This window comes from Prosopis cineraria, unplaced genomic scaffold (assembly GCF_029017545.1).
Source record: "Prosopis cineraria cultivar Desert tree isolate PC_DT_omini unplaced genomic scaffold, ASM2901754v1 PC10, whole genome shotgun sequence".
Taxonomy (NCBI): Eukaryota; Viridiplantae; Streptophyta; class Magnoliopsida; order Fabales; family Fabaceae; genus Prosopis; species Prosopis cineraria.
Window position 1 is genome coordinate 10,048,355 of NW_026555341.1, and position 15,166 is coordinate 10,063,520.

A 15,166-nucleotide genomic window follows, 5' to 3' on the forward strand; every position below is an offset into this window, starting at 1 on the left:
TGAAATTGACTCTTAAAGGGAATAAAGCTAAAGCTGGATAAGAGTGTTTTTTAAATTTAAAGTAGTTCGCTGTCAATTCAAGAGACGTCTTTTAGTCTTCATTAATTCTCACTTGCTCAAACCAAACTACATGTGGTATGGGTTTGACAAAGATATTAATTTGTGCTGACCCAAAACTATGGTATGGCGCAACTTGTTTAAGTAGCAATCCAAATTGTTTGACACGGATCAGTATAGGAGCAGAGTGTTGTGTGCGTGGAGATAATGACTGAAACAATGTTAATGGCTGGGAATGGCTGAAGCTGTTAATATGACCATTTATCATTAAGAGCTGCTTCTTGTCTTTCTCTTCCTTTGATGCGTTTCATCTTTCCACGCTTCGCCGACAAATTGTCCCACACTTTTAAGTGGTGGCATAGGTGGATTGTTTTGTACGGTTACATGAAGAAGCATATATTCCAACCTAGTGTTTCTTTCTTTCTGCTTTCTTTTCTTTTCTTTTGTTTTTTTGTTTTTTGAAAAAGAGGAGAGCACATTTTCATAAGAAATGATAAAAAAACCAAATCTGTCAAATTTATGGGTTTGACCTACTTTGACAGATCTGCTGCGTTCCATGTCATTATGAGTAATTCATTATAATTTTTTTTGGTTAAGATAAAGAATATTTCTTCTGGGCTACGTGACCATATGCATAAAATCCATTAGAACTTTAGGTCATTCGAGTCCCTCGTGTCTTTACAGTACCTTTTGTCCCATCTCAGTACAGACTAAAAATGATAAATTATTTTTTAAATTTTCTAGGTTTGACATGTGTATGTGCAACCACATATAATTAGTTATTTTTACTTGAAAGATTCACAGTTGGCCAGTTGGGTGAGTATCATTCTTATAAAAGATTCTGCACTGGTTATATAGCATACATGATCACAATGAACAGGTTTCACAGCAAAACAACTATCAGATCCATGCTTCATAGACATGGGTTATCAAAAATTGTCTCAATTTACACAGAAGGCAGCTCTAAAAACTGGTGATTTTAGTGATGGATGGTGTCAATAGATGTAGAACTAAATTATCGTAATTGTGTATACAAGTGTTTGGGTTTGAGGTCAAATTCCAGATCCTTCACCGAAATCCACAGAGCATGGTCAGAGATAATGAAATGAAAAACCTATGATTCTGTCGGTTCATCATTAGAACCTTGACCTTCCGCTTTCCCTGGTTCTGCCGGTTCATCATCAGAACCTAGCTCTTCCACTTTCTCATCCCCAGAATCTGTAACGGTCCTTTCACTGAATTTTAGGCGCAGTGGTCGTCCCATTAATTCCTGCAAGGCATAGCTCAAGGAAAAGTCATCTTCGTTGAACATCAAAACCAACGCTCAGAAGAACTCAAATCTATCCAAAATGACATTTAGAGTCATTAACTCATTATATATGGATGGAACTTTTTTCTAAGGTACCTTAAAAATAAGAATAAGAATGAATTATTTCTTTCTTTAGAACAAAATCACAAGGATAACGACCATCTACAAGATGATAATTACCTTCCCATCCAGAGAAGAAATGGCCGCCTCTGCTTCATCCCTAGTAGCAAAAGAAACAAATCCATACCCAGCAGATCTTCCATTAGGGCTGTCAAAGACAACCCTGGCCGAAACCGGTGATTTGAAATTCTCTGTGAAGAATGCTCTGAGATGACTAGATCTTGCTTTCCATGCAAGATTGGACGCATAAATTTTATGGCTTGTTTCACCAGGAGGGAGGCTTTTAGGAGGAGCTGGAGGAGGAGGTTTCTTGAATCTCTTTGCAAGCTCTACCCTTATTATCCTGCCAGACAATTCCTATATTGCAGGATTCTGAGTCAAGAGAAGTGTTGCCAGACAGATTTTAGATCAGATATTCAAATTACTTTTTTTTTCCCCTAAATTTTTCTAAGTCATTCAACTTTGACATCATTTAATATATGTGAAAGTATCACCCTGAGAATTTTGACATTATTTGATCAAAGTCATTAACTTGATTTTCTTTTTCTGTTTCGTGTTCCTTGCTTGTTTTATTTTCCAACTTATCACCAAAAAAAAGAAAAGAAAAAAAGAAAAGAAAAGAACTGAACTAAGCAAGCATGGTCAAAACCAGTTCTATCCTTCCTCTGTTATTCCAAAATACTTTGCAAAGGGCAAAACATTGGCTATAGTCGTTTGGCGGTAATGCAAGTGGAAGGGATCTTACTACATGTCTCTTCAAAACAGCAGAGCTTCATGTTATCTTAAGGAAGACAAGCCACCTTATTTTGCAAAGTGCCAGTAGACAATCTTGCTATTACATTAAAAGTGTGTGCATTTCCATGACAAAACACAGGCTAAAGTCGTTCAAAGGTAATGCAAGTGAAAGACATCTTATTTCATGTCTCTTCAAAATAACAGAACTTCATATCATTTGACACTATTTTGATGGCTCAAACTCCAGCTCTTTGATGCTATTTTGCAAAGTCCCAACCACTAAAATACAAGTTTTTGAATACCGATTTCAACTGAATCTTGAATAACTCAATTCCATATATTTAAGTACCAGAGCATGCAAAGCGAAGACGAAGGATCACAACAAGGAAAACGACGTACTCAAGTAAAATGCTCTGCAAACTGAGGAGAAAATTTAGTCACATACCGCCTAACCTGACTAGTAAATTTATACTTATGAACCGATCCCTAAAGTGTGGCAGTGGAGTTGGCAGTAACTGATAAATCCAAATACAGCATAATTCTTTCCAGGCATATAATGGCTCTTTACCTCAAACTTGCTTTCCCGTGAAGCCTTAAGGGCACGACTGGTTAGTTTGAAAGCGTTGTTACCCACCAACCCATTTAATAAACGTAAAAAAAAGATAAACATAAGAGGTATAGTAAGAATGTTCTTCCCCCTGATCAACAGTTTTGAAGAGTAAGAGAAGCTGGGCATGCCTTGGCTCAATGTGGAGAGCAAGTGATTAAGATAAGATTCTATATGGCATGCTGCATCGCAGCTACATGCTGTGTTTAATCTAAATTCAGAGTTTGAACAGGTCAAAAGTGATAAGATTCAGCCGTCTCCTGATTCCTACTAGACGAGATTTGAGGTTCTTCATTGCTGACCAGAGGACGTTGGGCTTATAATTATATGATGATCAAGCATGAATAGAGTAATCTGGTCATTGATTTCTAACTAAATTGTCCATGATATTTGCGACTAGTAACAGGGATTTCCTAGCAAAGTATTTCTACTTTTTTCAAAGAAAAGAGAATTAAAATAGTACTGAGAGACATTCATGTTCTAAACCCCAAATTACTTGAAGTCCGATTCAGCAAACACTCGTCTGAGTATTATATCGTAACACAGAACCGTCTTTGAGAAAATGAAAAACAATGAAAGACACATTTAGAAAACACATCAATACCTGAATCAGAATGAAAAGCGCTTTTTGACATATCAGTGCTATGTATAAGGAATAGTGTTCTCAGACCACACAGAAGATTCACATTGAACTAAAACCACACAGAAGGAACTCACATGAGAGTCAAATTTATCAATAGCAGCCTCAGCCTCTTCCCCGGAAGCCATAGTGATGAAGGCAAATCCTCTGCTCTTCCCATCTTTGCTTCTTATAATCTACTTCAGTTAAAAAGTAAAACTTCAACCTTCGAGATTACAGAAATTAGGAGGGACGGGGGAAAAGAATCCCAAATAGAGTCTCGAGATGAGAAATTGAAAAACCTCGACGTCGGTTACAGTTCCGCATTGACCAAAGAGGTTCTTGATGTCCACGGCAGATAGTGACCATGGTAGATTAAACACGCAGAGCTTCTTTTTTATGTTGGTTTCCTGGGTTTGCTGAGGTTTTTCTTCTGTTGCCGCCTCTTTCAGCGCAGAGCATAATTCGAAGCAGTGCCTTGGGCTGGAGTCGATGGACGATAAAATTGAAGGGACGGCGCAGCTGTAGGAAATGGGAAAAAGAGAAGTGGAGACGTTGAGCTTTATCCAATCGAAGGGTTTGGCAGATGAAGAGTGCTTATTAGAACAGCGGAAAGACCCCAAGACTGTGAGTCCAGATTCTAAAGTGGCCATTGATGACAGGAACAAGGACGAAGAAAGCGGATAACGCTTGGGTTGGATATTTGTGTGTCCCCTATGTGAGGATTCAACGTCCGACCAAAAATGAAAAAAGACTTTCAATGGCGTCCTCTTTGCGTTGCGGCGAATGTATCCAAAGTGAACGTCTTCCAACTCCAAGATTGAGTGGAAAAAAATTTGAAATTAGTCAAATCTTGCATGGAAAATTATCACTAATAACCAAATTTGTAAATTATTTATTCATAAGGATTAGTGGTAAATCCTGTTGGGTTTGAGTAGTACCAAATAATGATAAACATCTTTTTAACTGTAAATTTGTGCTATATGAATGATAAATACTTGCATTTGGACGGATAAATTTGAGTCCATAAATTTGAAATCCTTGTTTACAATTAATTTGTAAATCTGGTCCTTCAAAGTAATTCTTTTATTTTAAAATATAAATATAAACTTTTAATAAATGTATGCAAATATTTGATCGTAATAAATATTAATGGACTGCCTATTAGACTATAATATAAATAAAATCAAAACAATTTTTTTAGCCGGAAATCAAAACATTAAAATAAAAAAAGAGAAAACAGAATGTAACATTAAATAGTATTTTTTAATGTATCAAATACAAATACTCTTGCACAACTATATAGTACCAATCAGGCAATCATTTTTCTTATACACTCACACATTCCTACACTCACACATTCCTACTCCTTTCATGATAAGGGGATATAGAATTCATAACCTCTCTCTCTTGAAAAAAATGTAGGAGTCATTGACCCAGATTAAATGGTTAACCATGACCAAAAAAAAAAAAACAAGGCAAAAATAGTTATGGCTAAATTGTGTTCTATTTTTTTTAAGAAAACATAATTCATTAAATCTTTCTCAATATAAAAAAGATGAACCAGGCTTTGTTATTGTGTGTTTTGAATCTCAGCCTTTACCCGGCCCCTTCTTATCTCATCATTATCATTCTCACCATTTGACTAGTTTCAGATATAGAAATAGATAATAATTTTTTGGGTGACAAACAAAATAGATAGATTTTAGTACAATTTCACACGGTATAAAGATAGATAACATCCATTTAAAATTTTTTAAACAAAATTAGATGGGCTAAAAAGTATAACAAAAAAATTGTCCTGATCTGTTTATATATAATGTGGTATAGATCAGAATCACCACCACCACCCAAATTGCCCAAAAGGGAAGTGTGTCCGTGTGAAAGTGTGTGAATGAGTGTAAAAATAAATTTTATATTTAATACACCTTCGTTAAAAAATATAAAATATTTTTTTAAGAAATTAAATATTAAAAAATGTAAGGCATTTTTAATCTTTCGAGTGTAATTATTATCTTTTTTTTTTAAAGTGCTCCTATTGATAGTAACTTTATATTTATTATAGGGTGTTTAATAGAGATAAATATAAAAAAATAGAATTAGTTTAAAAATAAATAATTACTTTATTGAGGTGAGATTTAATTAAAAATGCTTCATATTTTTTAATGGAGGGAGTACTTACAATCGACAATTTTATTGGGAGAATGACAGTTAAGTATTTAAAGAATTAATTAATTTAAATTAAGTCTCAACTACTTTTAATGCCAACAAAATCCCTCTGTGAGTGATAATAAAAAACTACAAATATTTGTAAGTTTAGCTCTCAAAAATTTACAATTTTATTGTAATGCATATACAATTTTTTTAAAATTTTAACAAAGAACACAAATGTTAATATTTAATGTAGAAAAGTACTTAAATCTAATAATTTCAAGAATTTGAAAATGCAACTCTCAATTTTGCAACTTTAATTTATCATGACCTATTGTAACTTGTTTTTAAAATTTTAATAAGAAAGATAAATATTCATCTTTAATTTTAAAAAGTATTAAATCTAATAACTTTAAAAATTTATGATTTCAATTTCAATTTTACAACTTCTTTCCGTACATTGTGATATATTAGTAACTTATTTTTTAAATTTTAATAGAACACACAAATGTTCATCTTTAATGTTAAAAAATATTAAATTTAACAACTTTAAGAATTTACAAAAAAACCTTACTTTCTTGATATTGTGTATATATTTAATTATTAAATATAAACATTTATATTTCTTATTAAAATTTAAAAAATAAATTACAAATAATTTATAATAAAATTATAAAATTGAAAATTAAATTGATAAATCTCTATATAGTTATTAAATTTATTACCATTCATCATTCAAGGAACAAAACACTTTCTTCCTACTCTGAAATTGGGATATTTAATTTGAATGAATTTGTTCTCTTGCACCCTAATTTTTTTCCCTTAAGTGCTCCACCTGCCTAAGCCAGTGGGGGGCTGTGTGAAAATAAGTCAAGCTTGATTCTGCAAAGCCATCAGAACTCATCAATGCTTTCTTTGATTTTTGTCCATTGCTGGCTCATCCAACTCATCAAATCTCCACCAGATCTTTCCCTCCTCTCTTCCAGCGTAGCACAGTCCTTTCAAGCCAGGGTTTTTCAAAATGTCAAGGTGAATGTGAACGTGCCCCAAAAATCAAAACCCCTTATATTAAAATTATCTCTACTTGCAAAATTGCTTTAATCAGTAGCTATCAGTAGGGATCCAAAGAAAGGAACAAATATTTGTGGGGCACTCTTGTCTTCGGACATTTCAAGACACAATACCATCTTTTTTGTATCTGAAGAAGATAGGGTAACCAAACCCATCAAGTTCGCTCTCCAGTTCTCTCAAGATGGCACTGAGCAACCAAGCGATAGGAGCCATCAACTTCATCTCCATACTACTCGCGATTCCAATCATTGGCACCGGAATCTGGCTAATGAACGAACCCGCAAATGCGTGCGTGAAGACTCTACAGTGGCCGGTCATTATACTTGGGGTTCTGATACTGGTGGTGGCTCTAGCTGGCTTCATCGGAGGGTTCTGGAGAATCCAATGGCTACTCATAGTCTACATGGTGGCCATGCTCGTGCTCATCATACTGCTGGTGTGCTTGGCGGTGTTCATCTACATGGTCACGCTCAGAGGCCACGGCGACATTGAACCCAACCGAGCTTACTTGGAATACCATCTGGATAACTTCTCCGGCTGGCTCCGCCGCCGTGTCAGAAGTTCCTATAAATGGGACAGCATCAGAAGCTGCCTTAGCTCCACCAACATGTGCAATGAGTTGAACCAGAGTTACCGCATGGCTCAGGATTTCTTTAATGCACATCTAACACCCATGCAGGTAACCTACATTATTCTTTCGTTTTAATCTGCAAGAACATGATTTTATATGGTTTCACCAGTTATTACAATGTGTCTTTTAGGCTAGTTTCTTCTTCACTTACTCTTAGCTATTCATCCCAGAAAAGATTAGATCAGCTCAAAATTAATCTCTGAAGATTCTTCAGCCTTGAGTTATAAAGCCTGCTTTTTTTTATCTTTTCTCTTGTCCGAGATTCATCTTTTCCACACATTACTTTTTGCATTATGCTTTTCTTTTAGTTAACACCCGATCACTGTCCTTAGATTCGGCTCCAAAATATATTCTTTTCTGTGCAATCTCAATAAAGATACAATCTTGATAACATATCAGATTTCATTTTGAAAATAATTCCCAGTTGCTGCAAGACTAGCCTGAAGATGAAAAGAAAGGAATGATCTGAATCCGAGTCTGTTAAATTGTTGTTCATGTGTTGTAGTCAGGATGCTGTAAGCCACCAACACAATGTGGGTACACGTTCGTGAATCCAACGTACTGGATAAGCCCCATAAATACCGCGGCTGATATGGACTGCCTTCAATGGAGCAACGACCAGACCCAAGTCTGCTACAACTGTGACTCTTGCAAAGCCGGGTTACTGGCAAATCTCAGGAAGGAGTGGAAGAGGGCCAATGTCGTTTTGATCATCACTGCCATTGTCTTAATCCTAACTTATCTGATAGGATGTTGCGCCTTCAGGAATGCCAAAACTGATGAGATCTTTAGCAAATACAGGCAAGGCTACACTTGAAATAAAAATCAGTGAGTGAGAGACCCAAGACTATCATGTGCTAAGGTTCTGAACAGCTAGAGAGCAGACGGTGTAGTTATAATCCTAGTGGGGTTTGGGTTGAAAAATGGGTGTCCATGTATGAATTTGGATCTCTCTTTTTTCGATCATCTGAAAAGATGTTTGAACCTTTTGATGAATGTTGTTTGAAACTTTGGGGGAAGAGTCCGCGTGATTTGCGTATAGGGGCCACCGAAAGTTTGTTTCTAGGGTTACTAACAGCATCACTGCTGAAGCACGAGGTCTCACTTTAGTGGAGGGATTTCTGGGTTTTTGCCCCAGCTTGCTTTGTTTTTTAATTAATTAATGCCAATTCATATTCTAGAATTTGCCAGGTCAAAGTTACTGTGTGAAGAAAGTGGTATGGATTATAATAAAGCAATGCGATATTACAGGCGCGTATACTTGTGTTGGTGCAAATGTTAATCATATTCTTAATTGAGGTTTCTTTTCCGTAGATTGATATCAATCTCTTGAGACGTGATTAAAGAAGAAAAGTAGGGCTGGCAGTGACATACTGGCATGATTATTTTAATCATATTCTTAATTGAGGTTTCTTTTCAGTAGATTGATATTAATCTCTTGAGACGTGATTAAAGACGAAAAGTATGGATGGCAGTGACACACTGGCACGATTGTTTGCATCCACCGTACATGCTCTAGCAGTTCATTTTGGGTAGAGATTGAAATAAGAGAGTAGATCCAATGCTCATTTTTAGATTAAGATCATCTATAATATAATATCTTAGTTGCTTTTTTTTTTCCTCAAAAAAAAATGGAAGTTTTAATTTTATTTTTCTAAAAAAATAACTATGTGAGATGTCCAGATTAAAGATGAATGGTCCACGTCTCATTTAAAGGACAAGAAATACATCCTATTGAAACAACTCGTAAAGTTACATGCAATCAGAAAACGTAAAAAATTCATTGAAGTTGAATTAGGACATAAAGATAATGGGAAACATGAAACCAATGAACAGTGAAAAGTTTAAACTTGATACTCTATATGATTATAATTATAAGGATATATATAAATTTCAATATAAAAAAATTGTCATTGTTTGTTTCAAAGCCAAACCTCAATTTGAATGGGTCTCAATCCTAATAAGGTCGGACCATTTTAATCTTGTTTAAATAAAAATGATGGGGAATAGCATTTGGCTCAAAATTGAGGCTAGATAATTAAGAAGCTGAATTTTTTGGCTTTTGGCTTTTGTATTTATTTATTTATTTATCAAAACATAAATATCATTAAGAAAAAATTATCGGAACATAAATCATACTAAACTGACTTTTCAAAAAAAATATTCAAACATAAATGATATTTCAATGTGACTTTTCTTCTAACTTTCATTTTGCAAACTTCTATATTATCCGAATTTCAGTTTCTAAATTTAATCCAAATACACCCTTGATAGTTTGGTTCTTACAAAGTGTACCTGATGGCATGACTAAACAAGTGATTATGGATAGAATTTGAATGATAAACTGATTCTGGATTAGAGGGCTAACAGGGCTGTAGGGTGAGGAGGAAGGATGTTCATAATTCCTTAAGAAAAGAGCTATCTGTATTCTGTACCCAAAAACAAAACAAAACAAAAAACAAAGAGCTTTCCAAGTACGTGACCAGATGGGCCCAAAGAGCAAAGTCCACGATATGTCAGCCATAAGAGGCCATCTTAAAGTCCATAAAGATGATAACCAGGCTTTCTGCATCTGTGGATGCATTTACTTATCTTAATGAGATGATGGGCTGTAAAGCCTAGGACAGTTTTGGTGATTACAAGCTTATCACAAGGTTAATGAAATACGACTGTGAAATTATTCCTGAGAGTCATTAACAGGATAGGACACCACTGTGATTGTTGGACACTGGGCAGTACTCATTTGCAACTTTGTGAGCAAGGAGCTTCACTAGTTATAATTTCCGAGACATAATTCAACTGACTGCAAATACGAAGCATGTGACCTGGTTAACTATCAGTGAACAGTGATTGACCCCTCCAGTCCATCGGATGGGGCACTCATAGTGGTGAAACGTGCCTTTGGTACTTCGGCATGCCTGTTCACGCCGGACAATGTTGGCAGACCCGAATTTCTCACTTACATATAACAGGACATGCTATTGACGTCCAAGTCTTTGTCTTGACTCGCGCATTGACGCTGAGACCAGTTCAACACGATTTCTCGGAGACTTCCCACCGCAGATATTATATATGTAAACTTCTGATGAGAAAATTTGAGGTTCATCCCTAGTAGAATCCGAAGGCTTTCCGCGAAACTGCGTTGATGGGCACTACTGCGAAACACAGCCTTTGAAAAATTCTAACAATAGACGCGGAAATGTGTCAGATTTTGTGGGTCTGACAAACTGCAAATGGAGACAAATCAACCCACTCGTTGGAGCACACGAAGGACACCGGCCTAGTGGGGGCTATTGCAATTTGCAAGGATGCTTCCACAAGCACCAAACTTTACGCCCAACAATGTCTTAGATATTTCAAAAGTTAATTATAACAATCGTTCATTGACCGACCATCAAAGTTCGGTCGTCACTCGTGACTGTACCACTGGGGTACTCTGCCCCACTACTGTGTATTCATTCATGGCGACTCGTAAAAAGTGTGCGTGTGTGTGTGTGTGAAACTTCAATGGAACATTGAATGAGAATGTTGACTCGTGGGCATGATGGGTAAACTTTTTTAACTTGTTTTCTTTGGTGAGAGACTAGACTAAAGAATAGTAGGATGATATGATGGTAACCGCACGGCTCCGTATCAACTTTCTTCTTTTTTAGTGTAACGAGATATTCAATAGCAATGAGAGAAAAATTGTACAAGATTTCTGAGAGAAATACTAAAGCAAAACTCAAAAAATTACATCAAGCACGTATAAGTGAAAAAGCATCTTAAAGTGTAATTAACAATAGAATCAATTTGGGAGAGAATACTTGTAGGGATAAAAACTTCATCAGTGAAAATGCATCTGTTCCTTGTATTTCAAAGTTTGCAATAAGTAATACTTAGCCCAATCTTTCAAGAAATATCCAGTTGAAAATTATGCAAGCACTCTATGAACCAAGATCGTAAATCTTTTTCAAAAAAATCAGTGCAAATGTCGGTCCGAAGTATTTTTCTCCAAATAGATGTAGCAAAAGGGCAATCTCTGAGAGCATGATTGATATTTTCAACATTAGAATTGCATAAAGAGCAACCTTGAGTCAGGGTTATCGTTCTTCGGTGTCGTTCTGAATTAGTAAGGAGTCTATCCTTTAACATTAACCAAATAAAAGCACGAACCTTTTGAGCCATTAATAGCTTCCACACTTTAGACCAGGTCTTGTCAGTTGAATTCCAATTATTGAGTTGAGTTGTAGTATAGGCCGATTTGACAGTAAATTTGCCAATATCAGTAAGATTCCAAGAGCACGAAGGAGGGCCTACATCAGTTAAATTGACAGAGGTGCTAGCAATTTAAGTAAAAATATTGTATGGCAATAAATGTTTAAAGATACTTCATCCGTATCAACTTTCTTTCAGCTACGTTAAATGAACATAATAGCGGGTATGACTGGAGGCCATTTTATTTATTCACGGAAACATTGTATTGCTAGGCAGGCCATTTTCAACTTTAATTGATCCCTCGGACAAGCGTTTCCATCTCCACTATTCACGATTATCTTCCCGGGTTACTTGTTTCTTCTGACGTCGTTGACAGAGATGGCTATTTTGTTTGGATTCGTTCATCTATTTTCAAGCGCAACTCAAGAGATCAAGGCGAAGCCGTGAGGGTGTTGCCTTTCAACACCACCAGCAAGACTTGTATGTATTTAACTAACTGTGATCGATCCAATCAAGCATTAAACAAAAATTAGTGTTTAAATCTGCAGAAGAAGGAAGCTCTATCTAATGAGCATATAACGGGATTGCTCATAAATAATAGTGTAGTGAATAGTGATCATTAAAAGAAAAAAACCTGTCACTAACTGGTATTTATCCTAATTAAAATGGCTATAATAGCCTAAGCACGAGGTTTCAAGTTGAAATTCGTGTGAATATAAAAAATGTATTTGAGAGAGCTATTTATAATTGAGCCAACAATGCTCAAATCTAACTAAATTAAATGAACATATAAATTAAAAAAAAAGCAAGGTTTTAAAAACTGGACCGGTCATTGAACCGGACGAGGCACTGGTTCACGATTCACAGGTCGAACCGTAATCTAACCGGGGTCAAACCGGTTGATATTAAATTAATATATTTTTAATTTATATATCATAGTTAAATAAAAAATACATTTAAATATGCATTTTTTTCAAAAATATATTATAGATTCTTGATAATATAATTTGTTATTGATAAATACATAATTAATATTAATTACAAGTGAAGCTTTTCATTTAAATATCAAGAAAGATGTATTTTAATTTTAATTTTAATTTATTTTTTATTTTTTTTAAATTTTATCTAGTTTTTTCATGAGAACCGGTCCGGTTTTTGTCCGGTTTTACCGATTTTTGACCGGTTTAACCGGTTCTTTACTGACCAGTTTTTAGGGGTCAACCGAACCGGACCAAGAGCCGGTTCCCGATGGTAATTCGGTCCGATTTTTAAAACCTTAAAAAAAAGAGAGAGAAATGAATCATCGAACTTTTAAACCTCATTTATCTTTTGAGGCTCCCTGATATAAATATCATAACAATGTCACTTCATTTAAAAATTAATGTCCTCATTGGCTCCACTTCACAAGCCTTTTATTGATTAGAAGACTTTATAGATAACCCTTTCAGTTACATTAATCTCTTAGTAAAAGAATCAAAGTTTTGAGCACAAAACTAAAGGCAAAATCTATCCTCAAATATTAGCATGGTGAGAGGAAGTACTGTTAAAACCTATAATCCCCATCTGTGAGACTCACCAACATGGACTCATAACCAACCACGTGGATGCAAGGACAAGATAGAGCCACTTGGTATAAAGCAGGAGTGAATTGAACTTGTGCAAAATCAACTTGTCACATGGTAAATTATGGAAGCAATCTGTCAAGGTCCTTGTTCCCCACTCTTTCCCCTCTTATGGGTGCTTCAACGAGAAGATTGTTCTGTAATTATTTGCCCAGATTGATAACTTTTTCACATGATTGATTTAATTTGCTGGATTAAATTCAGATGGGGGCAAGAAAATCTTCCTTTTCAAAATGCACGCATCTAATTAGTGACATGAACCCAGGGGCATGTATCCTGGAAATATGCGGGGAACCAGGGACTGGGAATAACACAAGTTGGGAAATTAAAGAGTGAGAATAAATCTTGGGAAATAAAAAAAACAAATATTCCCAATTAGTGCATTGAATGAATTGCCACAAAGATATTTTCATGCCAATTGCCAAAGTATGAACATTTTGTGAAGGGAGCTAGGACAACGTTCGCTGCCTGAGTTGCCTCACAAAATATTAGTATATTATTATCTGAGATATTTTTCATAATCAATAAAAATAATGATGTCAATTTAATTCTCCATTCATCATCGTGCGTGGAATAAAGTTGAAAATAAGAGTCAGATTTAAAAGGTCGGTCTTAAAGATCTTATTCAAATAAGAGTTTAGATTTTAAAAATTAATTTTTTTTAAAGTAATCGAGCTTAAGGATCTAACCCTGATAAGCTTTGTGAAAAAAACCTTGGACTCGAACGGCCCTTCAAACCCTGATAAATGTGATTATTTTATATATATACATAAATATATTTGATTGATAATGACACAATTTAGTTAGTATTTATTGTAAGTGATGAAGAAGAAGTTGCGAAGATAATTGACATTAAATCTCCACCTCCATCTTTAACAAGTGAATCTACATCTGAGGGATCTAATATTTATTTTTAGATGATGAGGAGGAGGATTTAGATTTATATTGATAAAGATTTTAATTTTTATCTTAAATTTAAAATTTTAAATCTTTATCAAATTTTATGTAAGATTTTAATTTATTTCATGTTAAATTTAAAATATTCTATTTAAATTAAAATATTAAATTTTTTTATGAAAGAGCGTTTAAGGGCTGGCTTTAAGCCTTTTAAATAAGAGCCCAACTTTAAAATTAAATTAAATTTTAATTAATTAAATTTTAAGATCTGAGCTTTTAAGGACCAAAATCACAAAGATCAGACTCTTAAAAGTTGAACCAGCCTTAATTTCCACACCTCTATTGTGAAAGCCTAAGCCTATCTCACTTGTCCTCTATTGTCTGGGCCCACCGATCTCCCGGGACCCGCCAAGACAGTTCTCGGCCCTCCAAGTTGTGGGTCGCCATTCTAGTTCTTATCCGCCGTGAGCTTCATCCTTGTGGGGAAGTACAAATAAATGATACGAACATTTACTGATTTAATAAATTCAAGCGAAATTAGACTTGAGGACCAAAATTGTGAAACATTTGGTAAGAAGGACCAAACCTTAAGGCCCATTGCAAATTCTAGTAGACTACTGACTGCTTGTTTGGATTGAGAACTTAATTAATTTTAAAGGTAAAAAAATTGATTAAGTCATAATTTATTCAAACACCCACTTTTTTTTAAAATTAATTTTTTTTCAAAAAATCAATTTTTTCCCAACACTCCAAATCTCAGCTTCTCCACTTCTGCATTTTTTTTTACAAAGTTATATGAGTAAATTACATAAAAAGTCCAAGAAAAAAATCACAAAAAAAGCACAAAATTTAATAAAACTAAAACAAAACTTTTTTCTCTTTTTTTTTCTTAATAAAATTTGAATCTTTAAAAAAATTACTAGCATGAGTATCCAAACAGATTGCATTATAATATAATCAATTATGATTAAAATTTATCACTTAATTAATTATTTTTATAATTTATTATATCCAACTGAAATTTAAACGGACCCTGACAGATTCTGAAAACCAATATGCACTTTTAAGCTTGATTCTCTAAAATATTTCACCTTTATACCTAATTTCCCTTGAATTTAATTAAAACTACTATGAGGCCATGCATTTTGTA

The 15,166-nt window shown here is 34.6% G+C and overlaps 2 protein-coding genes across 2 annotated transcripts; one reads left to right on the forward strand and one right to left on the reverse strand.

The window, feature by feature from the left end:
- Positions 1-938: 938 nt before the first annotated feature.
- On the reverse strand, positions 939-4,212 carry LOC129322015 (29 kDa ribonucleoprotein A, chloroplastic). The gene is made up of 4 exons (XM_054968045.1): positions 3,750-4,212; positions 3,546-3,644; positions 1,547-1,843; positions 939-1,327 (listed from the first exon to the last, which is right to left on the reverse strand). Exons 1-4 carry the CDS (start codon positions 4,098-4,100, stop codon positions 1,172-1,174), a joined length of 903 nt encoding a protein of 300 aa, XP_054824020.1. The 5' UTR covers positions 4,101-4,212; the 3' UTR covers positions 939-1,171.
- A 2,331-nt stretch (positions 4,213-6,543) lies between these two features.
- Positions 6,544-8,483, forward strand: LOC129322016 (protein TORNADO 2-like). Its single transcript, XM_054968046.1, has 2 exons — positions 6,544-7,348; positions 7,806-8,483. The coding sequence occupies exons 1-2, from the start codon at positions 6,851-6,853 to the stop codon at positions 8,115-8,117; spliced, it is 810 nt and encodes a 269-aa protein (XP_054824021.1). The 5' UTR covers positions 6,544-6,850; the 3' UTR covers positions 8,118-8,483.
- The last annotated feature ends 6,683 nt before the right edge of the window (positions 8,484-15,166 follow it).